We start from the raw sequence: 25887 nt of genomic DNA on the forward strand, positions 1-25887 counted from the left end.
TAAGGGCAATTAGGGATGGGTAATAAATACTGGCCTAGCCAGCGACGCCCCCATCCCACGAATGGATGAAAAAAACAACCATCTTCCTTTGTGCTAGGTATGTCTGCCACCAGCGGGCACTTTATCCCCTGATGCGCATTGACTCCAGTTTTGCTCGGGCTCTTTGATGCCACACTCGGTCAAATGCGGCCTTGACATCAAGGGCAGTCACTCTTGAACTCACCTCGGGATTTCAGCTCTTTTTTCCATCTTTGAACCAAGGCTGTAATGAGGGCAGGAGCTGAGTGGCCCTGGCAGAACCCAGACTGAGCATCAGTGAGCAGGTTATTGCCGAGCAATTGCCGCTTGATAGCACTGTTGATGGCCCCCTCCATTATTTTACTAATGATCAATAGTAGACAGATGGGCTGGTAATTGGCCGGATTGAATTTGCCTGCTTTCTGTGTACAGAACATACCTGGGCAATTTTCCACATAGCCGGATAAATGCCAGTGTTGTACTTGGCATCGAACAGCGTGGCTAGGAGCGTGGCAAGTTCTGGATCACAAGTCTTCAGTACTATTGCTGGAATATTGTCAGGGCCCACGGTTTTTGTAGTATCCAGTGCCTTCAGCCGTTTCTTGATATCACGTGGAGGGAATTGAATTGGCTCAAGACTGACATCTGTGATGCTGGGGATCTCCAGAGGAGGCCGAGATGGATCATCCACTCGGAATTTCTTGAAGATTGGAGCAAATGCTTCAAACTTATCGTTTGCACTGAAGTGCTGAATCCTCCATCATTGAGGATGGGGATTTTTGTGGAGCCTCCTCCTCCGGTATGTTGTTTAATTGTCCACCACCATTCACGACTGGATATGGCGGGACTGCAGAGCTTAGACCTGATCCATTGGTTGTGGGGTCGCTTAGCTGTCTATCACTTGCTGCTTATGCTGTTTGACATGCAAGTAGTCCTGTGTTAAAGTTTCACCAGGTTGACACATTTTTTTTTAGGTGTGTATGGTGCTGCTCCCAGCATGCCCTTTTACACCCTTCATTGAAGCAGGGTGGATCCCCTGGCTTGATGGTAATGGTAGAATGGGGGGTATGCCGGGCTATGAGGTTTCAGATTGTGTTTTCCAATTCTGCTGCTGCTGATGGCCCACAGCTCTTCATGGATGCCCAGTCTTGAGTTGCTAGTTACAGCCTAATCTATCCCATTTAGCACGGTGGTAGTGCCACACAACACAACGGAGGGTATCCTCAATGTGAAGGCAAGACTTCGCCTCCACAATGACTGTGCGGAGATCACTCCTACCGACACTGTCATGGTTAGATGCACCCACGGCAGGCAAGTTGGTGAGGATGAGGTGAAGTATGTTTTTTCCTCTTGTTGGTTCCCTTACCACCTGGCGCAGACCCAGTCTAGAAGCTATGTCATTTAGGACTCAGCCAGCTCGGCCAGTAGTTGTGCTACTAAGTCTTTCTTGGTGATGGACATTAAAGTCCCCCACCCAGAGTACATTCTGCCGCCTTGCCACCCTCAGTGCTTCCTCCAAGTGATGTTCAACATGGAGGAGCACTGATTCATCAACTATGGGAGGGTGGTACATGGTAATCAGCAGGAGGTATTCTTGTCCATGTTTGACCTGATTGCATGAAACTTTATGGGGTCCGGAGTCAATGTTGAGAACTCCCAGGGCAACACCCTCCCGATTCTATGCCACTGTGCCACCACCTCTGCTGGCTCCCTCCTGCCAGTGGGACAGGTCATACCCAGGGCTGATGCTGGTGGAGTCTGGTACTTTATCTGTAAGTTATAATTCCGTGAGGAAGACTATGTCAGTCTGTTGCTTGACTAGCCTGTGAGACACTTCTCCCAATTTTGGCACTACCCCCCAGATGTTAGTTAGGGAGACTTCGCAGGGTAAACAGGGCTGCGCTTGCTGTTGTCGTTTCCGGTGACTAGGTTGATGTCGGGTGGTCCGTCCAGTTTCAGATTCCCAATGTTGTTCTACACCATTCTTAGCCAATGTCGGCGTCCATTTTATTTTTCCAAACTTATTTTCTGTTCCCCTCAAATTGGCCTTACTTCAATTTTTTACCCGAATCTTTCTTCTGCTTTGTCCCTCTCCATTATTAACTTAAAGTACATTATGTTATGGTCACTATTCCTTTGATGTTTCCTGAATTTTACTTCTCTTCCCTACTGTTTCATTCCCCATTCCTTGATCCAATAGTGAATGGTCCTTTGTTCGGAATTTTACATATTGGATTAGAAAGGACTCCTGTGCACATTGTGGGAACTCCACACCATTATGGCCTTTACTTGTCTCTTCTGTCCAATTAATATCAGGGTAGTTGAAAGCCCCCATGGTTATTTTTCTTTTTTTTTTACTGAATTCTCCAATTTGGCTGCATGGTTCTTCCTCCAGCTCCCTTCCATATTAGTTCGCCTGTAGGCTACACCTATGAGTTTGATTGATCCTTTATCACCTTTTATCCTTATCCACATTGTTCTATTTCTATCTTACTGCTGGATGATATAACAATATAATGTTGTTATATTGAGTAAGTACAACCAATTCACATCCTCTTTTCCATTAGCTATCTTTTCTAAATATACTATACCCTGCAGTTTTTAATCCCCAGTCCTGATTTTTTTTGTAGCCATGACTCTCATTCCTAATCTATCTCATTCCCGGCGACATGTTACTTCCAGTTCCTGTTTTAATACAGTTTCTGATACAGGAACTGAATTTGAAGATGGATTCCACATACTCCATAAGTTCTCAATCACCTTGTCCTATCACTGAGATATCAAGGACTAGATACTGTGCTTGAAGGAAAGCTGTTTTGTTTTGTTTTTGTTTGCATTTCTACAGAATTTCAAATCATTGCCCAATTTATAATGGTTAATAACATCAGCCAAGACAAATCCCATTCACCAGAATGGACATGGTCCAGTCCTGGATGTAAGTAACAGCAGTAATAACGGCCAAATCCGAAACTTGCTGCACTTGTGAACTCAACGGTGCCTTTTCAGGTTAGATGAAAAAGTGAATCTCATCCTACACAGACAGCAGATGAATGGCCTCTCTCTAGTGTGAGTGTGTAGGTTGTCAGCAGTTCCCTTTTGCATTTAAAGTTCTTTTCACAGTCAGAACATTTAAAAGGTTTCTTATCAGGGTAAACAGGTTGGTCGTCAATGAGGGTGGATGAAGTCATGAATCCCTTCCCACACGCACAGCAGATGAATGGCCTCTCCCCAGCACGAGTGCGTTGGTGCCTCATCACATCATGCCTTTTTTAAAAAACCCTTCCCACAATTGGAACAGAGTGATAAGGCCTCTCCTCAGTGTGAATGCGTTGTTGAGTTTTCAGCTGACATGGGTAATTGAATACCTTCCCACAGTCCCCACATTTCCACAGTTTCTCCATGGTGTGGGTGTCCTTGTGTCTCTCCAGGTTGGATGATCTGTTAAAGCCTCGGCCACTCAGAAGACGCGTATGGTATCTCCCCACTGTGAAAGGTGTGCTGGTTTTTTCAAGGTAGATAACTAGTGAAAGCGCTTTCCACAGTCAATGCAGTGGAACATGTTCATTCCTGTGTGCATGTGTGTCAGTCAGACTAAAGTTTGAAATCTTTTCCCTCACAAACAACAAACACTTTTCCTTCAACATTCAAAGATCAATAATATTTAGGCCTTGCTGAATCGACCGACTTGTCAGATTTTGGTACGACATTTGATTTGAGCTTTCTATCTGCTTTTCCCAGCCCCTTCGAATACCCTGTAAAAGGAGTTTACAAAAGCTCTCAGTACAGGGTGGAAATTCAGAAGATAATTCTAGTTCCTATGGAACATATTTTGCTCTCTTGTTCACCTAAAGCTGTAAATCCCCGTCCTACACATTATCCCTCCGCCCGGTGCTGAATCCAAACCCATCGCACCATTTCTTCGCACCAGTCGCAGTTGTCTTCACCCCTCTACTCTGGCTGGGTTCAGTTCTCCAGGCCCTGTGTGCAGAGTGAGAATGAAATCAATGAATTCATCACTTTCTGCTGTGTGTAAATCCCTCCCCTTCTAACCCTCTGTAAAATCAGCTTCCAAAATCCATCACTGTCAGTCCAGGATAGAAATTCACAACATCCGGTCCTCTTGGCCCAGGATAGTTGCGCATGCGCCTGCTGCGTCCTGAAGGTCAAACTCGTAGACCCGCCTCAGTGGACCAACATGTGAATCCGGAGCAGAAGTAGGCCACTCGGCCACTCTATCATGCTCCGCCATTCAAACGTGATCCCAATGGGCCAATCAGCTTCTCTCCCAGGCTCAAAGAGCTGTTGGGAACTGGGACCTGAAGCCCATTCAGTGTTCCTGCACCGAGATGGGGGCGGACTGAACATTTCTCCTCCTTTACCAGGATGGCGACAGTTAACACGCGCCTCTTTCTGGAAGAGCCGCAGTTGCAAATGCTGGGACTGCAGGTCGTTAGGCTGGGTTTACGGCCACCAAAATTGTTGCGGACCCTCCCCATCCATCCGACGGTTCCATCGCTCCTGATCTCCGCTACTCGCCGGATGCTGTTGAGACAGACAAGCTGTTATCTCGCTAAATTGCTGTGATGGTGTAGAGGTTGGAACCGGATTAAATTAAGAAACAAATTATACAGCAATCCATGTGCATGGACCCTCCATTACCCCGGGGAAAGAAGGGGAGTGGGAATTTATGAAGAATTAAAAGTCCCCAACGCAGGGGCAATAAGAGTAAAATCCAATCCCTGCAGTCACAATTAAACTCACGAGTGTGTCAGTAGGTGGGGAGAAGGAGTGAATTTCTTCCCAGGGCAGACATTTAAATAGTCCCTCTTCAGTAAGAATGCACTGAACGTGCACGAAATCATTTGAACTTAACTCGGACGTTAACAGCTGGGAAAACTGAATGAATCCGACCGCACATGTGAAGTACCTGAACAGTCTCTCTGCATTGTGACTGTACTGGTGTATAAATAAGTGAGATTACTGTGTGCATTCCCTTCCTCGTGCAGCTGATGAACATCCTCTCCCCAGCATGACTGTTTGGTTTTTTAAGTTCAGATGAACAACTAAATCCCAACACCAACAACAACCCGTATTTACATAACACCTCAACCGTCGTAAAAACGTTCCTAAGCCCTTTCACGTGAACATTAACAGTGCCCACATTAAGTCCTGGTGAAAGGACATCTACCTGAACTAATGAGTATTTCCAACTTTCAGTGTTTTGCATTGGTTCCACTTTAATACTTCAATTCCTGACACCTTTGTGCTTGTATCTCCAACCTGGTCCCAAAACACTGGCAGATATTTTTCTCCTGCATAATAAAAACTGAAAATACATATGAGGTAGGTCCTCCAAATAGACTTTAGGGGGCTAGAAAGTAAATTAGCAAACAGGACCTCAAACGTTATAATCTCCACATTAGTCCCAGTGTCACGTGCTAGTCAGTATGAAAAATAGGAAGATAGGTTAGATCAATGCACGGCTAGAGAGATGGTTCAGGAAGGAGGGTTTTAGATTCTTTGGACACTAGGGCTAGTTCTGGAGAAGACGGGGCCTATTGAAGCTGAAAGATCCTTCCAACATGACAGGAGTCTCGCCCCCTCCGCACGTTGCCCTCGAGGTGGCTGTGGTGGCGATGAGGCCGTTGTTCACCTCCTTGTGGATTGTGCCTTTGCAAAGGTCTGGAGAGAGATGCAGTGGTTTCTGACGATGTTCATCCCAAGCAGTGCTCTACGGGCTGTTCCCAGGGACCCACACCGAGACAAACATCAGCTGCAGCTGGAGGATCATCAACTCAGTGAAAGACGCTCTTTGGTCTGCCCGAAACCCCTCGGGCTAGACAGCTCAAAATGAATGTATGCATTGAATACTAATTGTATTGAAGCACCTCAGAGTGCAACATGATGTATATTGAAAACTCCAATACCATTGTCTGATTGTCTGCATTGTCCATATTGAAAGGATTGTAATATTCATTGATTGTATTGATGCACCTGTGATTCATGTGTAAAAGTTGAATCTGATTGTACTTTTGTGATGGTGATTTTGAAATGTTTTGGAATGTTTTTCCAGATATTTTATGAATAAAGTATATTTTTCAAAAGAAAGGTACTTGCTCCCTGTGTGGATGAGGAACAGGGCTGTCGGGAGGATGAGCCAGCTGACCACTGCACCGTGGCACAGGAGGCCATTCAAGAGGGGGGAGCAAAAAGACAAGTGGTAGTTGTAGGGCAATTGATAGCATCCTTTGTAAGCAGGGTTGAGAGTACCGCATGGTATGTTGCCCGCCCGGTGCCAGGGTGAGGGACATCTCTGACCGGCTTGATAGGATATTGGAGAGGGAGGGAGAGGATCCAGTTGTTGTGGTCCACATCAGGACAAATAACATAGGTAGGACTAGGAAAGAGGACCTGTTTGGGGATTATCAGGAACTAGGAACTAAATTAAAGAACAGGTCCTCATGGGTTATAACTTCCGGATTACTACCCGAGCCATCTGCAAATTGGCATAGGGACGCGAGAATAAGGGAAGTAAGCATGCGGCTAAAGGAGTGGTGCGGGAAAGAGGGGTTCCATTGCATGGGGCACTGGCATCAGTATGGGAACAGGAGGGATCTGTACCGTCGGGACGGTCTCCACCTAAACCGATCTGGGACAAATGTTCCAGCGAAAAGGGTAAATAGGGTGGTCAACAGGACTTTAAACTAGAAAGTGGGGGGGGGTGGAGGGAAGGGTAAAACTCCAAGAAGTATGACTAATGGGAAAAAAAGCAGCAGGTTAGCATGTGGGGGGGTGGATTCAACTTCATGGAAAATTATGAAAAAACTGAAAAGGAAGGAGAGCCCAGGAGAGGCTATTAAAGTCTCCAGAACACAAAATAGGACAGAGTGTTTGGAAAGGGCTATGAATCTAACTTCAAGCACATCAGATAAAGGACGACAATGAGAAGGGGAACGGGAAATACAGGACTGAAGGTGTTGTATCTGAATGCACACAGTATACAAAATAAGGTAAATGAGCTTTTGGCGCAGATTGAAATTGGCAGGTATGATGTGGTGGGCATCGCGGAGATGTGGCTGCAGGGGGATCAGGACAGGGAGCTAAATATCCAAGGGTTTACTTCCTATCGAAAAGATAGGCAAGTTGGCAGAGGGGGTGGGGTTGCTTTGTTAGTAAGAAATGAAATTAAATCGACAGCAAGAAACGACGTAGAGTCAGATGATGTAGAATCTGTGTGGGCAGAGTTGAGGAACCGCAAACGTTAAAAAACCATAATGGGAGTTATGTACAGGACTCCGAACAGTAGTCAGGATGTGGGGCACAAGACACACCAGGAGATAGAAAAGGCGTGTAAGAAAGGCAAGATTACAGTGATTATGGGGGATTTCAAAATGCAGGTAAACTGGGAAAATCAGGTTGGTAGTGGATCCCAAGACAAGGAAATTGTGGAATGTCTACGAGATGGCTTCTTGGAGCAGCTTGTGGTGGAGCCCACTAGGGAAGAGGCAATTCTAGATTTAGTGATGTGTAATGAGGCAGATTTGATAAGGGAGCTTAAGGTGAAGGAACCCTTAGGAGGAAGTGACCATAATATGATAGAATTTACCTTGCAATTTGAGAGGAAAAAGCTGGAATCAGATGCAACGGTATTACAGTTGAATAACTGGCATGAGGGAGGAGCTAACCAAAATTGACTGGGAGATGAGCCTAGCAGAAAAGACAGTGGAACAGCAATGGCAGGAGTTTCTGGGAGTAATTTGGGAGACACAGCAAAAATTCATCCCTAGGAAGAGGAAGCATACTAAAGGGAGGACGAGGCAACCATGGCTGACAATGGAAGTCAGGGACAGCATAAAAGCTAAAGAGAAAGCATACAATGCGGTGGAAGAGCAGTGGGAAGCCTACAAAGACCAACAGAGGACAACTAAAAAAGAAATAAGGAGGGAAAAGATTAAATATGAGGGTAAACTAGCCAGTAATATAAAAGAAGATTGCGAGAGTTTTTTTAGATATGTAAAGGGTAAGAGAGAGGCAAAAGTGAACATTGGGCCACTGGAAAATGACGCTGGAGAAGTTATAATAGGGAACAAAGAAATGGCGGAGGAACTGAATAGGTACTTTGCGTCAGTCTTCACAGAGGAAGACACGAGTAACATCCCCAAAATTCAAGAGAGTCGGGGGGGGGCAGAGGTGAGTATGGTGGCCATTACCAAGGAGAAGATGCTAGGAAAACTGAAAATCTGAAGGTGGATAAATCACCTAAACCTAAGTTCTGAAGGAGATAGCTGAAGAGATAGTGGAGGCGTTAGTGGTGATCTTTCAGGAATCACTGGAGTCAGGGAGGGTACCAGAGGACTGGAAAATCGCTAATGTAACCCCCTCTGTTTAAGAAGGGAATGAGGCAAAAGATGGGAAATTACAGGCCAATTAGCCTGACCTCGGTCATTGGTAAGATTTTAGCGTCCATTATTAAGGATGAGATTTCAGAATAATTGGAAGTGCATGGTAAAATAGGGCAAAGTCAGCATGGTTTCATCAAGGGGAGGTCATGCCTGACAAATCTGTTAGAATTCTTTGAGCTAACGAGCAGGTTAGACAAAGGACAGCCAATGGATGTTATCTACTTGGACTTCCAGAAGGCCTTTGACAAGGTGCCGCACAGGAGGCTGCTCAGTAAGATAAGAGCTCATGGTGTTAGAGGCAAGGTACTCGCATGGATAGAAGATTGACTGTCTGGCAGGAGGCAGAGAGTGGGGATAAGGGGGTCCTTCTCAGGATGGCAGCCGGTGACTAGTGGAGTTTCACAAGGGTCAGTGTTGGGACCACAACTTTTCACTTTATACATTAATGATCAAGATGAAGGAACTGTGGGCATTCTAGCTAAGTTTGCAGATGATACAAAGATAGGTGGAGGGACAGGTGGTTTTGAGGAGTCAGGGAGGCTGCAGAAGGATTCAGACAGGTTAGGAGAATGGGTAAAGAAGTGGCAGATGGAATACAACGTGGTAAAGTGTGAGGTCATGCACTTTGGTAGGAAGAATAGAGGCATAGGCCATTTTCTAAATGGGGAGAGAATTCAGAAATCTGGAGTGCAAAGGGACTTGGGAGTCCTAGTCTAGGATTCTCTTAAGGTGAACTTGCAGGTTGAGTCAGTACTGAGGAAGGCAAATGCAATGTTGGCATTTATTTCGAGAGGACTAGAATATAAAAGCAGGGATGTGCTGCTGAGGCTTTAGAAGGGTCTGGTCAGACCATATTTAGAATATTGAGAGCAATTTTGGGCCCCGTATCTCAGGAAGGATGTACTGGCCCTGGAGAGGATCCAGAGGAGGTTCACGAGAATGATCCCAGGAATGAAAGACTTAACGTATGAGGAACGTTTGAGTACTCTGGGTCTATACTCGATGGAGTTTAGAAGGATGAGGGGGGATCTGATTGAAATTTACAGAATACTGAAAGGCCTGGATAGAGTGGATGTGGGGAAGATGTTTTCATTCGTAGGAGAGACTAGGGCCCGAGGGCACAGCCTCAGAGTAAAGGGAAGGCCTAAGAACAGAGATGAGGAGAAACTTCTTTAGCCAGAGAGTGGTGAATCTATGGAATTCGTTGCCACAGAAGGCTTTGAAGGCCAGGTCATTGCATGTATTTAAGACCGAGATCGATAGGTTCTTGATTGGTAAGGGGATCAAAGGTTACGGGGAGAAGGCGGGAGAATGGGGTTGAGAAACTTATCAGCCATGACTGAATGGCGGAGTAGACACGATGGGCCAAATGGCCTAATTTCTGCTCCCATATCTTATGGTTTGTGGGTTCAAGGCCCACACCAGAGACTCAAGAGTCATAATCGAGGCCAAGATTCAGCGGCACTGCAGAGAGAGATGGCAGAATTATAAAATAATTATTTGGGTCTGGTATCTAGGAGGGAGATAGAACAGGTAGACAGGACATTGAATGGAAATGAGTAGTGAGGTAAGTGCATTTAAAATAAAAATTGGGGATGGTGGAGTAAAGTAAACAAACTCAGGATAAAATCCCTGATACAGATGGGTTGCATTCATATGTTTGAAAAGGCTTGGGGAGCGATAGCTGAGGCATTACTACTCACATTTAATAACTCATTTCAAAAAGATATAGCACCAGACAATGGATAATTAATGTAATCCCTATATTTCCGAAAGGGGACAGAACTTGTCCAGGGTATTATAAACCAGTCAGCTTAACATCAGTGGTAGGAAAAATAATGGAGACTTTAATAAAGAATAGGATAGAAGAAAACCTAGAAATGGATTTCAAACAGGAAAATCTTGCTCGACCAACCTTCTTGATTTTTTTGAGTGGGCAACAGGGACAATGGGAATGTACAGATGCAATTTACCTGGATTTTAAGAAAACCTTCGATAAGATGCCACAAATTGGCTAATAACAGAGAATGGGGAGTCAAGGGATATTTTGCAGAATGAATCACCAGCTGGCTTCAAGAATGAAAGCAGACAGTGAGAGTAAAGGGGAATTATTCAGGTGTGGCAAAAGGTAAGAAGTGGTGTTCCACAAGGATCAACACAATTCACAATTTACATTAACGATTTGGAATCAAAGATCCACAATTTCTAAATCTGCAGATGACACCAAATTAGCGGAAATGGGGAATAGTCAATACTGAGGAGAGCTGCACCAAATTATAAGAGAACATTAATAAACGTGCTGCCTGGGTAAATAATCAGAAAATAAAGTTGAACACAGGAAAATGTGAGGCAGTACATTGTGCAGGAAGAATAGGGCACCTTGGAACGTGCAAGTATCAGTGGAGTAGAGAAACAAAAGGATCCTGGAGTACAACAATAATCACCAAAAGCTGCACCACAGGTGAGCAAGATTGTTAAAAAGCAAACCAAGCACTAGGTTTTATTTCTAGAGGAATAGAATTGTGAAGTTACACTAAAGCTGTATCAAACCTTGGTTAGACCACACTGAGTAGCGCATACAGTGTATATTATAAATCAGATTATAGGAAGAATATAGAGGCACTGGAGAGGGTGCAGAGCAGATTTACAAGGATGATAAGCAGAAACACCTGGACATACACATCAGGAAAGGGCTGATAGGCTGGGTCTCTTTTCTCTTGGGAAAAGGAGGCCAAGGTGGGACCTAATAGAGATCTTGAAAATGATGCAAGCTTTTAGCACCCACCACCACTCCCTCCGACTCTTGTAGGGAAGAGAATAACGAGCGGCCATCAATATAAGATAGTCACCAAGAAATCTAATAGGGAATTCAGAAGGATCTTCTTTACCAAGACAGTGGTGAGAATATGGAACTCGCTACCACAGGGAGTGAACAGTATTTAAAGGGAAGCTAGACAAGCAGATGAGGGAGAAGGGAATAGATGTTTCCAATGAGAGATTCAGATCAGAAAAGATGGGAGGAGATGCAAGTGGAACATAAACACCAGCATCAACTGAGGTGTAGTTAGAACATTCCAGACCATAGGGCCGAGTTAGTTGAAGACTTGGCTTTGGTTTGTTAATTTAAAAATTGGTGCTATTTATTGCACCCATTACAAAAAACTGACACTTGGCAGGAATGTACTTCTGTATATTACCTTTCGATGGATTACACATTAAAACTGTACCATCTGGCTGGCAGACATGATGTACCCACAAGCTCGGACTATAGGCCTCACTCGCTGGGTCAGTAGAACATGTGATTGCAAATACAATATAGAAGGAACTTTCCCCGTTGTAAAAATCCATTACAAAGCTCAAGGTGTTGTAATAGACTATCACAAACTCCTTACTCCCCCTCACACCCCCATCCCTCCGCCGTCCCCCCTCCACCTCGCCCGTCTTCCCCCTCCCCCTCCAAACCCCCCTAAACCCGCCGTCCTCCCCACCCACTGCTCCCCCCTCCCCCCCATCCTCTCCATTTCCCCGACCCCGCTTCCTCCTTACCCCAGTCTTCGCTGCTCAGCAGGTTCTCGGGAAAGAAGCGACTCTCCAGCTCGCTTACCAAATCTGTTTCCATGGCGTCCGCGCTTCCACGGGGTGAATAATAACAAGGTTTTTGTTTTTATCTCTGTGTTTAATTGACTGCCACTGCTCTTCAAGAAATGCCTTCCTTGAAGAAGTATTGCTCTGTTCTCCGACAGGATTTCCGCCTGTCTCTTCTGCCTTGTTCACCTTCATTGCTTTCCATTTCTCTCCTGGTGTTTGACAAGGTGTTTACTAAAACCCGCTTTAACAGCCATATTTCCTTTCTCAGTGACTGTCTCCATCTCCAACTCACCCCACGTGGATTTCAACTGAAATTCCATCCCTCTTGTTTTGAACCCACCCAGGATTACAGGTATCTCCGGGACATAGAACGTTTCTCGGACTGCTATTCCTGTCGCATTCTGAGATCCACACTCAGTGCCATGAGCCGCCATATGAACACACTCGACCTCTCCCTCCAGCAGCACCGCCGCACCCTTTTTCAAAGCTGCGCGTGCCCCCAGTTTCATTATATTCTTCGCCTCATCCAACGCCTCAACAGGAAACTTTTTCTCTTTCTCTCAAGTGCTAAGGAACGCAAGCTCCAACAACTCATCGACACCAACACCCATCTGGGACCCTCCACCTCTGCTTGTCCCTCCGTCCCCACCCCATCGTCCAATCCCAGCCACAGCTGCATATTCACTATGCCCCCTGACCTTCCCCTCTCCGATGCTGAACATTCAGTGCTCAGCGAAGGACTTAGTTTCATACCCTTACGTCCTCACCTCAATGAATTTCGGGCTCGGCATGATGCTGAACTCTTCATCCGCCGTCTTCGTCTCCGTGCTCACTTCTTTGGGCAGGAGTCCTCTCCCTGTTCAACGGATCCTTTTACCCACCTCCAATATTCCCCCTCCACCTGGACCCCTCCCTCTGGATTCTTACCTTCTCTTGATCTTTTCATTGAGAACTGTCGGCGTGACATTAGCCGTCTCAATTTCTCTGCTCCTCTCACCCATTCTAATCTGTCTCTCTCTGAACTTACTGCACTCCGTTCTCTCAGGTCCAACCCCAACATTGTCATCAAGGGTGGTGCTGTTGTTGTCTGGCGCACAGACCTCTACCTCGCGGAGGCTGAGCGTCAACTCGCAGACACTTCCTCCTACCTCTCCCTGGACCATGACCCCACCACTGAACATCAAGCCATTGTTTCCAGGACTGTCACTGACCTCATCTCCTCTGGAGATCTTCCTCCCACAGCTTCCAACCTGATAGTCGCCCAACCTCGGACGGCCTGCTTCTACCTCCTACCCAAAATCCACAAACAGAACTGTCCCGGCAGACCGATCGTGTCAGCCTGTTCCTGCCCCACGTAACTCATTTCTCGATATCTTGACTCCCTTCTCTCTCCCCTTGTCCAGTCCCTTCCCACCTACATCCGTGATTCCTTTGACACCTTACGTCATATCAACAATTTCCAGTTCCCTGGCCCCAACCGCTTCCTCTTCACCATGGACGTCCAATCCCTCTACACCTCCATCCCCCACCAGGATGGTCTGAGGGCCCTTAGCTTCTTCCTTGAACAGAGGCCCGAACAATCCCCATCCACCACTACTCTCCTCCGTCTGGGTGAACTTGTTCTCCACTGAACAATTTCTCCTTTAACTCCTCTCACTTCCTCCAAATAAAAAGTGTGGCTATGGGTACCCGCATGGGCCCCAGCTATGCCTGTCTCTTTCTGGGGTATGTGGAACATTCCTTGTTCCAGTCCTACTCCGGCCCCCTCCCACAACTCTTTCTCCGGTACATCGATGATTACTTCGGTGATGCTTCATGCTCTCGTCGGGACCTGGAAAAATTTATTAATTTTGCTTCCAATCTCCACCCCTCCATCATTTTCACATGGTCCATCTCTGACACTTCTCTTCCCTTCCTTGACCTCTCTGTCTCAATTTCTGATGATAGACTGTCCACCAATATCCATTACAAGCCTACCGACTCCGACAGCTACCTCGACTACAGCTCCTCACACCCCGCTTCCTGTAAGGACTCCATCCCATTCTCTCAGTTCCTTCGCCTCCGTCGCATTTGTTCTGATGACGCTACCTTCAAATACAGTTCCTCTGACATGTCCTCCTTCTTCCTTAACCGAGGTTTTCCACCCACGGTCATTGACAGGGCCCTCAACCGTGTCCGGCCCATCTCCCGCGCATCCGCTCTCACGCCTTCTCCTCCCTCCCAGAAACATGATAGGGTCCCCCTTGTCCTCACTTATCACCTCACCAGCCTCCGCATTCAAAGGATCATCCTCCGCCATTTCTGCCAACTCCAGCATGATGCCATCACCAAACACATCTTCCCTTCACCCCTCCTGGCGGCATTCCGTCGGGATCGTTGCCTCCGGGACACCCTGGTCCACTCCTCCATCACCCCCTACTCCTCAACCCCCACCTATGGCACCTCCCCATGTCCACGCAGAAGATGCAACACCTGCCCCTTCACTTCCTCTCTCCTCACCGTCCAAGGGCCCAAACACTCCTTTCAAGTGAAGCAGCATTTCACTTGCATTTCCCCTAACTTAGTCTACTGCATTCGTTGCTCCCAATGCGGTCTCCTCTACATTGGAGAGACCAAAAGCAAACTGCGCGACCGCACTGCAGAACACCTGCGGTCTGTCCGCAAGAAAGACCCAAACCTCCCTGTCGCTTGCCATTTTAACACTCCACCCTGCTCTCTTGCCCACATGTCTGTCCTTGGCTTGCTGCATTGTTCCAGTGAAGCCCAACACAAACTGGAGGAACAGCACCTCATCTTCCGACTAGGCACTTTACAGCCTTCCGGGCTGAATATTGAATTCAACAACTTTAGATCTTAAACTCCCCCTCCCCCCATCCCCACCCCGTTTCTTCCCCCTCCCCTTTTTTTTCAATAATATATATAGATTTTTCTTTTCCCACCTATTTCCATTATTTTTAAATCTACAACTAATACCTTGTCAGTCTTTCCACCCCACACCCACTAGAGCTGTTCCTTGAGTGTCCTGTCATCCATTCTTATTTAGCACATTTTCTTAGATAATATCACCACCTTCAACAACTCTTTGATCCTTTTGTCTGTGACATCTTTTGATTATCTGCTCCTATCACTGTTTCCTTGTCCCAACCACCCCCCACCCCCTCAACTTCTCTCTCCCCCCGCCCACCTTAAACCAGCTTATATTTCACCCCTCTCCTAAATATACTCAGTTCTGTTGAAGAGTCGTGAGGACTCGAAACGTCGACTCTTTTCTTCTCCACCGATGCTGCCAGACCTGCTGAGTTTTTCCAGGTAATTCTGTTTTTGTTGTGAATAATAACAACAGGAGTTAAAACTTTCAACCTTAAAAACTCCCGACGATAAAACCAGGCGTCAATAGCTTCCAAAGGCAATAAGTCCCGACACAAGAGCCCAGCGGTGTTTCATTCCCGGACGGACTGAAGTACGAGTACGACCAAGGACCCAATCCGGAAAAACCGCCTCCCTCAAACTGAGTGTCAGGCGCTGCACCAATCGGCTACAACATCCCTCGGAAACCCGCCTCCTTCCCTATGAGTGACACTCACTTCGCCAATCGTCTTCTCCATTCCTCGGAACCCGCCTCCTTCATTTAGACTGACAGGCGCTCCACCAATCCGCTTCCAAATTCCTCGTAAACCGCCTCCTTTACTTTGCGTGACAGGCATCATCACCTATCAACTACACCATTACCCGGAAAAACACCAAACTGCGACCAATGCCCTTCTAGTATCCAGGAAAAACGGCTTAATAAATCTGAGTGACAGGCGTTGAGGCCAATCCGCTTCCAAAGACACCGAAGACCCGCCTCCATCACCCTGAGTGAGAGGCAATTCGGCCAATCCGCTTCCCCATTTAACGAAACCCACACCCCCATCTCTCGCTCTCTGAGTCACATGCTCATGGACCAAGCGGCTTCCCGACCGCCTGATGACCTGCCTCCCTCAGTCTGAGTGACAAGCGGAGCCACCAAACTGCTTCCTAATTCCACGGAAGCCTGTTGCTGTCAGTTTTAGTAACAGGCACACCAACCAATCCCCATTCCGCGAAAGCCCTCCTCGCTCACTGAGTGACAGGTGCCCCGGCGATTCGGCTTCCTCATTCCCCGGAAACCTGCCTCCCTCTCTGAATGACAGTAGCCCCTTCTGTATTGGTCGGAAACCGCTTGAATCACTCTGACTGACAGCAGCTCAACCCAAACGCCTTTTACAATGCCACAGAAACCCGCCTCCCTCGCGCTGAGTAACTGCCGGTCCGCTCTGTCCGCTTTTAAATTCCGGAAACCCGCCTCTCTCACTCAGAGTGACACTGCCTTCGAGCATTACGCTTCGCGATTCAATCTAAGTGACAGTTTCTCCAGCCAATCGGTTTCTCCATCCGCAGAACCCGCCTCCCTAAGCTGAGTGATGGTCTCTTCAGCCAATCTACTTCTCCACTCGCTGGAAACCTACCTCCCAGCCTCTGAGTGACAGGTGATGTTGTTTAAAAATCATTGTGATAATGGACAGAATTCCAGGTCCGGTTTTTCCTGACAGGAACAGGAGAAGCTGCTGGTATTTCGTATGGATTCCAGTTGGGATTGATGTGGATGCAGTGAATTGGAGCTAAGGTGGGTAAATGGAGTTGAGGTGCAGATCAGTCATGATTGAATCATGAAGTCCCAGAGTAAACTTCAGTCCCATTTCTAGAGAACTATCTCTCCACTTACTCCAGCCGGAGGCTCTAAAAATCACACTGATGAATCTGGAATGGGCGCTGGAAGGATCCAGACTCTGGAGCAATTTGTAAATAAAACAAACAACATGTTTAGTTTCTGCTTCTTGGATTTAATGAGAGACTGTGTCCTTTTTGACAAAAGAAACCTGCTGCCATTCCAGTGGTTCTCAGGTATTTTTGTTTGAAGAAACAATTTACAAATGTAATCGTGGACACCCAGTGTAAATTATAATTCTATATAATAGCCATAATATGAACAGGTTACATGCACAGAGAGCTTTAATAATGTTTTTAATAAAACAGGTAAACAGACAAACCAGAGATAAATGATAACTTTAAGATAAAAGCAAAACACTGCGGATGCTGGAAATCTGCTCCAACTTTACCTCCACTAACTTTTTTTTTGAAAAATATACTTAATTCATAAAATATCTGGAAGAACGTTCCAAACCATTTCAAAATCACCATCACAAAAGTACAATCAGGTTCAACTTTTACAACATGTATCACAAGGTGCATCAATACAATCAACGAATATTTCAATCATTTCAATAAGGTCAAAGCAGACAATCAGACAATGGTAAAAACAAAAAACTGCAGATGCTGGAAATCCAAAACAAAAACAGAATTACCTGGAAAAACTCAGCAGGTATGGCAGCATCGGCGGAGAAGAAAAGAGTTGATGTTTCGAGTCCTCATGACCCTTCAACAGAGAAGGGTCTGTTGAAGGGTAATGAGGACTCGAAACGTCAACTCTTTTAATCAGACAATGGCATTGGAGTTGTCAACATACATCATGTTGCACTCTGAGGTGCTTCAATACATTTATAATACAATTAACATTCAATGCAGACATTCATTTTGAGCTGTACAGCCCGAGGGGCTCTCAACAGTTCCCAGCCCCTCGGTGCGCTGTGGCAGAAAGGTCTTACACAGCGACCCTTCCCCATTGCGCCTTTGTGGCGGCTGCCCCAAGTTTTAGTGCGTCCCTCAGCACATAGTCCTGGACATTGGAATGTGCCAGACTGCAACACTCGGTCAGGGACAACTCTTTGCGCTGGAAGACCAACAAGTTTTGGGCAGACCCAACTTTACATCCACTAACATTCTAGTGCAGCAAATGAACTGATTTTCATGCGGTTAAACATTATCTGTTAATGGCAGAGAAAGCCGATCAGTTCACATCATCTTCAATACAGACAGACTGTCAAAACACTTCTCACAGCAATCTCACATCATTTACATGTTTAAACAGTCTCAAGGCAACTTCTTTTACAGACCTGTACAAACCCAGTCCAGTTTCTCAGTGTTATATAATCACTCAAGTTCGGTTATTGAAACATGGTGAGAGTTTGAAGTAAGTCAAACTGACAGTTTTATCACGATTATAAGAAACAAACCAACTAGAGATTAATATAAACAGAAAATGATGGAAATACTCAGCAGGCCAGGCAGCATGATAACGGCACTTGCTCACTGCCTCGCCACGCAGACAGCGGCCTCGACGCCCCCACACACACACACACAAAGGAACCCCACGACCCACACACACACAGAGACACTCCCCATCACACACACACAGCGACCCCCCCCCCCCCCCCCCCCCCCACACACACACACACACTCACAGTGACCACCCCCAGTTCCCAGACAGGGTTTATATCCGGAATGTTAACCTGGCTTCTCCCTCCGCCTGTGACTGAGACCGGCACCCATCAGTTTACAGCTGGCAGGAGGCAGGGAGACGGTGTGAAATTATGGGATGGATCCGTTAGTGACCTTTAACCCCGCAGATTGTCAGCGGGGCCGAGTTTTTCCCACCGTCAATATTCCATCCCGGGTAGAAGACGGGAAAGATTCTCTCAGTGAAAGTGTGGGTGAAAGTGTGGAGATGGGACATGTTGTCCACATTGTAAAATGACACCTGTCCACCCTCATAGTCCAGGTAAACCCCGATCTTCCGGGGATTCCCACTCGGGGTGAGGGGGGTCGGTGAGGGGGAGGTGACGGCAAAATAACCAATTCCGGGATCCAGCCCCACAGCCCAGAATCCGGACTCGGGGATCAGGGAGATAAACTCTTTCCTGTTCACAGACTCTCGGGCCACTCCGAGCCCCCACCCAGTCTCCCCCACCCCCACCTCCACCTCCCAGTAATGTCTCCCTGATGTGAATCCCTCTGATCCCAGGACACAGACCCAGGAATCAAACCTCTCCGGGGTGTCAGGGAGCGGCTGCCGTTCGTCTCCGTGTCTCACACTGGTCCGGTCCTCAGACAGGATGAGCCAGGGATTCGCTGTGTCCGGATCCAGAGTCAGGGAGGCTGGAGCTGGGGGAAAGTTAAAATAACAGTCAGTGATTTAGAGAGAGGGGCTGGGGAGGGGGAGAGAGTGTGAGGAAGGAGCCCGGAGGGAGAGAGGGGAGCAGATGTGGAGAGAGAGCAGAAGGATAGGGGGAGACAGAGAGAGAGAGGGAGCTGGAAAGAGATGGAGGTGGGAGGTGAAGTTGAGGAGAGAAAATGGCAGCAGAGGAGGGAGTGGAGGAGGGGGGAGAGCAGGAGTGTGGAGAGGGAGAGTGGGAGCAGAGTGAGGGAGAGGAAGAGGTCGGGGAGAGTGTGAGCAGGAAGGTTTCAGAACATGGAGACAGGAGAGAGACAGCAGGATTACAGAGAGATTGGGAGAGTGGGTGGGAAAGTGAAGGTGGAGTAGAGAGAACAGGGGGTCGGCAGGAAGTGTGGGGAGATCTGAGAGAACAAGATGTTGGGGTAGAGAGTGCAGGGTGTCAGGGAGAGTGTCATTGTTTGAGAGAGAGAGAGCTGGAGGGTGAATGCAAAAGTGGGAGGGTTTCTTGAGGGAGGGAGTGAGAATTTGAAGTTCTGAGATAGGGGAGAGAATGTGCAAGACAGGAAAGCAGAAGGGGAGGGGAGAAAGTGTGGAAGAGGGAAGCGAGAGTGTACGAGGAGGGGAGAGCGTGGGAGATGTACAGCAGAATGATGAGGGAAGGAGAGGAAGGAGATAGAGTGTCTGGGTAGGCGGAAGAAAGAGTGAAAGGCCCTGACACGGCCACTGGGTGGGGAAAGGAGATAGAGACCAGGAAGGACTGATGCTAGATGAGGCAGGGGGGAGGGTGAGTACATGGCAGGAAGAGGGAGAGGGAGTTTGGAAGGTGAGAGAGAAAGATTGTGGGAAGGGGAGAGATAAGAAAGGGAGCATAAGTTAAAGAGCGAGAGAGGAAGAAAGCGTAGGAAGCGAGCGAGAGAGTATGGGGCAAAGGGACTGAGAAAGTGTGGGTGGAGAGGAGGATGGGGGAGAAGAGGGGGAGCGTGAGTAGGGGACAGCATGAGTGACAGGGAGTGGAAAGAGATAGTGGGGGGGGTGGAGAGGGAGAATATGAGGGAGGGAAGAGAGTTTGTGACAAGGAGAGCGGATGGGCAAAAAATAATGTTGGGGAGAGAGGGGGGAGGAAACAGAGGGGCAGGAGATAAAAAGAGCTGGAGAGAGAGTGGGTGGAGAGTGATGCTTTCGCGAAGCAGTGTGAAAATGTCACTGCACAGGCTGTACACAATCTGATCCTGTAAGATACTAAACAAAATTAAATTACAAGGACACTAGAATTAGGAGCAAGAGTAGGCCATTTGGCCCCTCAAGCCTGCTCCACAATCGACAAGATAATGACTGATCTGATTGAGTGTATTAAATGACATAGCCTCCACTACTCGCTGGGGTACAGAATTCCAAACAGTAACGACACTCTGACAGAAAACAAATTCTCCTCACCTCTGTCTCAAATGTGAGCCCCTAATATTTACTCTGTCCCCTCGTTGCAGACTCCTCCCAAAGGGAAAGATCCACTCAGCATCCACCCTGTCAAATCCCCTCAACGTCTTACATGTTTCAATCAGATCACCTCTCATTCTTCTAAACTAAAATGGATATAGGCACAACCTGCTCAACCTTTTAACATAAGATAACTCTTTCATCGCAGGAATCAGTCAAGCGAACTTTCTCTAAACTGCTTCTCATGTAATTATGTCATTATGTCATTTTGTTTTGGATTTCCAGCATCCGCAGTTTTTTGTTTTTATCTCATGTAATTATCTCATTTCTTAAGTAAGGAGATAAAAATGGTACACAGACTCCTGACACAGTCTCACTGAGACCCTGTACAGGTGTGGCAACAATTGCATAGTCTTATACTTGATCCCCCTTGCAATAGACATCTACATTCTATTTACCTTCCTAATCACTTGCTGTACCTGCATATTAACTTTTTGTGATTCATGCATCAGAATGCCCAGATGCCTCTCTGCTGTAGAGTTCTGCTGTCTCTCGTGGTACATTGCTAGACCAGACCCCCAAATTTGTTACAGTCCCGGGCAAGACCCACAAATTTGGTTACGATCTGGTTAGCGACCATTAACTTTTCTTGTTAGTGGATAAAATTTGAAATCCCATTTACTTACAAAGAGAATAAAGCCATAAGATTGCATGGTTTGAAACAAACAGAAGAATATTACTATCCAAAAGTCAACAAAGCAAACAGATAATACTATCTACCTTATGTCCTAACATAAAAAAATTAACATGGGGTAGACATGAATTAACAGGAAACCTGTGGTCAAACACACAACAAACCGCATGTTTTATGACAGACATGACCAAGGCAAATCACATGAACTTTCTCACAATCTGCCCAAATGTCAATGATCAGCATTAAAAACCTCCCAGAAATAATGGAGGATCAAGGGATAAATATCAACAAGGAACTGGAACACTATTATTAGTTTAAAAAAGCACAAGAGAAATTAATGGGACTTAAACTACCGAAATCCCCTGGACCTGATGATCTTCATCCCAGAATGTTGAATGAGGTGGCTGTAGAGAAAGTAGGTGCATTGGTGCTCATCTTTCAAAATCCTATAGACTCTGGAATTCTTCCTGCAGATTGAGGGTGGCAAATGTAACCCCACTACTTAAGAAAGGAGGGAGAGAGAAAACGGGGAACTACAGACCTGTCAGCCTAACATCGATGCTAAAATCTGTACCAAAGGATATGATAACAGGACACTTAGAAAATAATGGTAAGTTTGGGCAGAATCAACATGGGTTTAATGAAAGTGAAATCATGTTTAACAAATCTGTTGGAGTTCTTGGAGGATGTAACTAGCAGAATAGGTAATGGGTAATTGGTGAATGTGGTACATTTAGATCTTCAGAAAGCTTTTGATAAGTTCCCACACAAGAGTTTGGCAAACAAAATTAGCGTAAATGCAATTTGGTGGAATGTACTGGCATGGATTGAGAATTGATTAACGGACAGAAAACAATGAGTAGGAATAAATGGGTCATTTTTAGGTGGGCAGCCTGTGACTAGTGGGGTACCGCAAGGATCGGTGCTTGGGCCCCAGATACTAACAGTCCTTATCAATGATTTGGATGTTGGGCTTAAATGTAACATTTCCAAGTTTGCAGATGACACAAAACTAGATGAAAGTGTCAGTTGTGAGCAGGATGCAGAGATGATTCAAGGGGATTTGGTGCGCTCAGTGAGTGGGTAAAAATGTGGTAGATGAAATTCAATGTGGAGAAATGTGAGGATATCCACTTTGGTGGGAAAAACAGAAATGTAGAGTACTTCTTAAGTGGTGAAAGGCTGAGAAATGTTGAACGTCAATGGGACTTGGGTGTCTTTGTTCATGAGGCATTGAAATTTAGCATGCAGGTACGGCAAGGAATTTAGAAGGCAAATGCAGTGTGGCCATATTACAACAGGAGGTTTGTCCAGGGGTAAAGATGAGTTACTGCAATTATATAGAGCCTTGGTGAGACTGCACCTGGACTATTATGTGCAATTTTGGTCTCCTTACCTAAGGAAAGATATACTTGCCGTGGACCGAGTATAATTAAGGTTCACAAAATAATTCCTGGGCTGGAGGGATTGCCCTATGCAGAAAAATAAAATAAACAGGGCATTTACTCTCTGGAGTTTAGAAGAAGGAGAAGTGATCTCATTCAAATGTACAAAATTCTTACAGGGCTTGACAGGGTAAATGCAGGAAGGATGTTACCCTGGTTGCGGCGCCGGGGGGTCTAGGACCAGGGGACACAGTTTCAGAACAAGGGGCAGGTCATTTAGGACTGAGATGAAGAGGAACTTCTTCACTCAGGAGGGTGGTGAATCTTTGGAAGTCCCTGTCCCAGGTGGCTGTGGAGGCTCAGTCATTGAGTATGTGCAAGTCTGAGATGGGTACTTTTCCACATATTAAAAACATTAATGGACACGAGGATAGCGAAAATGGTGTTGAAATAGAAGATCAGCCATGATCTCATCGAATGATGGAGTGGGCTCGAAGGGCTGGATGGTCTACACCTGCCAACAGTAGTTCTACTCCCGCATTTTGAAAGGGTTAAACAATTTTAGTTAGAATTGTCTTTTAGTAAAAATAAAATGTAAGCAGGAAAGCAGAGCGGGAGAATAGCAGGCGTGTTTTAGACAGGATAAGAAATGAGACAGGGCAAGGCAGGGGAACAAAGAACAAGATCAGGGAGTGAGTGGCTGTTGAAGTCAGGAGGCACAGACTCCTGCACAATCAGGAAGATATGGTGGTCTTGCGAGGATGAGAACAATGTCTAGTGTCTGTACACACGGGAAATAAGTGACAAAAGCCGAAGGCCTCTTTAAGCATGTGATTGTGAATTGACAAGATTAGATTATGAGTCTGTGACTAGTTGTGTATAAAAAGGTGATTTTGTTGAAATCTGTACAGCTCGGCCTAGGATTGCCCAAGGCTGTCTCTCCCTATGTCCGCTTGAATCATTAATAAGCGATCGTGGCCTGTACCTGAGTCTCCTGGTGGTTTGTAACGCAAACTACAACCTGCTGACAGCAGTTCCACTCCAGCATCTAAACACAGGCAGGGTCCCAGCTCCCCAGCTGAGCTGCTGCACCAACTACTGCTCCCAACTAAAAACAACTGAACACGAACTGTTCAGCCCCCTGCCCTGAGACAGGATCTGAATGTATCAACTGTTGGGACATTCTGAACCTTAAATGTTACAATCTCCAGTCAACACAAAGGTCACTCCCACAGATGTGAACTTACAATCGCTCCACACCGAAAATACAGTCACAACTCCAACAATATCGATTTACTCATTCTCACTATTAAAATAATTGTCTTGATATTCTTCCTGCCCAGTGGACAAGTTCACGTTTTCTCACATTGCACTCCATCTGCTAACTTAACTGTCTCTTAACCTATCTAAATCCTTTTGTAGGCTCTTCGTGTCCCCTTGACAAGTTAAATTCCTAATTAGCTTTGTGTCATCACCAAATTTAAATATCATACATTCAAGCCCTTCATCCAAGTCATTGATATAGATTGTAAGTAGCTGAGGCCCCAGCACTGACCCCTGTAGCACTCCACTAGTTACAACTTAGCAACCCAAAAGCAGCAGCATGGGAGAGAGAGAGAGAGACAGAGAGACAATGTGTGAGTACAGAGAGGTGAGAGGGAGGGGAGGGAGAAAAGGTGCTGGAGGAGTGAAAGATTTGGAGGGATGGGGAGGGCTGAGGTGATGGAAGGGGGAAGGGAGAGAGGCTGGGAGGTGGAGCAGAGAGAGCATGGGAAAGGGAGGAGAGAAAGAAAGCTGGAGGGAAAGGAGGGGGGGTTGCGAGGCACAGCGTGCAGGAGGGGAGGACAGAGAGTGTATGGGATCGAGAGGGGGGAGGAAGAGCGGAATGGGGATGGGAGACAGAGTGGAGCAAAGTGAAAGAGAGGATGGACGGGGAGTGGAGTATGTGTGGGAGTGGCTGGAGATAGAAAACAGAGGGGGAAGGAAGGGAAGTGGTAGGTGGGGGAGAGAAGGGGACAGGAAAGTGAGGTGAGAGAGAAAGCAGGTGGGGAAGTAGGGTTGTGAGGAACATCTGCGGGAGGGGGAGGCAGAGAGTGCAAGCGAGAAAGAAGGAGAAAGGACAGGGGAGGGGGGAGGGAGTGGGAGGCAAGTATAGAGGTTGGAGGAGAGGAAAGAGCAGAGACATTGGAAGAGAAAGAGTAGATCTGGTAGGGAGGTTGGGGAGACAGTGGGTCGGGGAAGGGAGAGTGTGAAGGGGCCTGGCTGCACTGGGAGGGGGACCATCATGTCATCGTGCAGTGGACAGGAGTAATGAGGAGCTGATAGAGACACTGCTGCCCCTCCCACCTCCACACTGAAAACAGGAAAATAAATGTGCTCATTTGTCCTTCACTGCCGCCCACATCCATGTCCAGAAAACCAAGGCTCAGGGCTCGAGTCTCAGGACATCCCAATATCTGGACAGAGGACAAAAATAGCACCAACATTAGCAGATGGAGGGGGTCTAACGCCTGTTTTGGGACTGCCCTAGTCACTGAAAAACATCCCGGCCAACTATAAGTCAGGCTAGATAATGGAAACTTACAGCGCAGAAGGAGGCCAGTCAGTCCATTGTACTTGTGCGGACTTTGTGAAAGAGCTGTCCAATTTAATCTCATAGCCCAGCTTTTTGCCCAGAACCCTGCATATTAGTATTTTTGTGAAAATATTCAGTTAGAACCATAGAACAACAGAAAAGTTACAGCACAGAAGGAGGCCATTCGGCCCATCTTGCCAGCCCGAGGACACCCAGGTACCCTTTCTAATCCCACCTTCCTGCACCCGGCCCATAACCCTGCAGCTTAAAGCACTTGAGGTGCAGATCCAGGTACTTTTCAAAAGAGTTTAGAGTTTCTGCCTCTACCACCAACTTGGGCAGCGAATTCCAGACACCAACTACCGTCTGCGTAAAAAAGTTCTTCTTCATGCCCCCCCTACACCTTCTGCCACTTATCTTGATTCTATGTCCCCTGGTTCTAGAATTCTCCACCAAGGGAAACAATTTTATATTGTCAACTCGATCTATTCCCCTCATAATTTTATACACCTCAATCAATTCACCTCTCAGCCTTCTTTGTTCTAAGGAAAATAACCCCAACCTATCCAATCTCTCCTCATAGCTACACTTTTTTAACCCTGGCAACATTCTTGTAAACCTCCTCTGCACTCTCTCCAGAGATATTACGTCCTTCCTGTAATGTGGTGACCAGAAGTGCACACAATACTCCAGTTGTG

General features: G+C 46.6%; 1 protein-coding gene and 1 long non-coding RNA gene across 2 annotated transcripts in view; both read right to left on the reverse strand.

The window, feature by feature from the left end:
• Positions 1-15443, reverse strand: part of LOC144695676 (uncharacterized) — a 306135-nt gene extending 290692 nt beyond the window's left edge. The window contains exon 1 of the long non-coding RNA XR_013579988.1: positions 15430-15443. This is a non-coding gene — a long non-coding RNA (uncharacterized LOC144695676). The remainder of the gene's footprint in view (positions 1-15429) is intronic.
• A 1415-nt stretch (positions 15444-16858) lies between these two features.
• Positions 16859-25887, reverse strand: part of LOC144695660 (zinc-binding protein A33-like) — a 32252-nt gene continuing 23223 nt past the window's right edge. Inside the window, exon 6 of the mRNA XM_078566586.1 lies at positions 16859-19088. Coding sequence (XP_078422712.1) covers positions 18532-19088 — 557 coding nt within the window. The 3' untranslated portion in view covers positions 16859-18531. The remainder of the gene's footprint in view (positions 19089-25887) is intronic.

The sequence above is a fragment of the Cetorhinus maximus genome, chromosome 21 (assembly GCF_964194155.1).
Source record: "Cetorhinus maximus chromosome 21, sCetMax3.hap1.1, whole genome shotgun sequence".
NCBI classification, from domain to species: domain Eukaryota; kingdom Metazoa; phylum Chordata; class Chondrichthyes; order Lamniformes; family Cetorhinidae; genus Cetorhinus; species Cetorhinus maximus.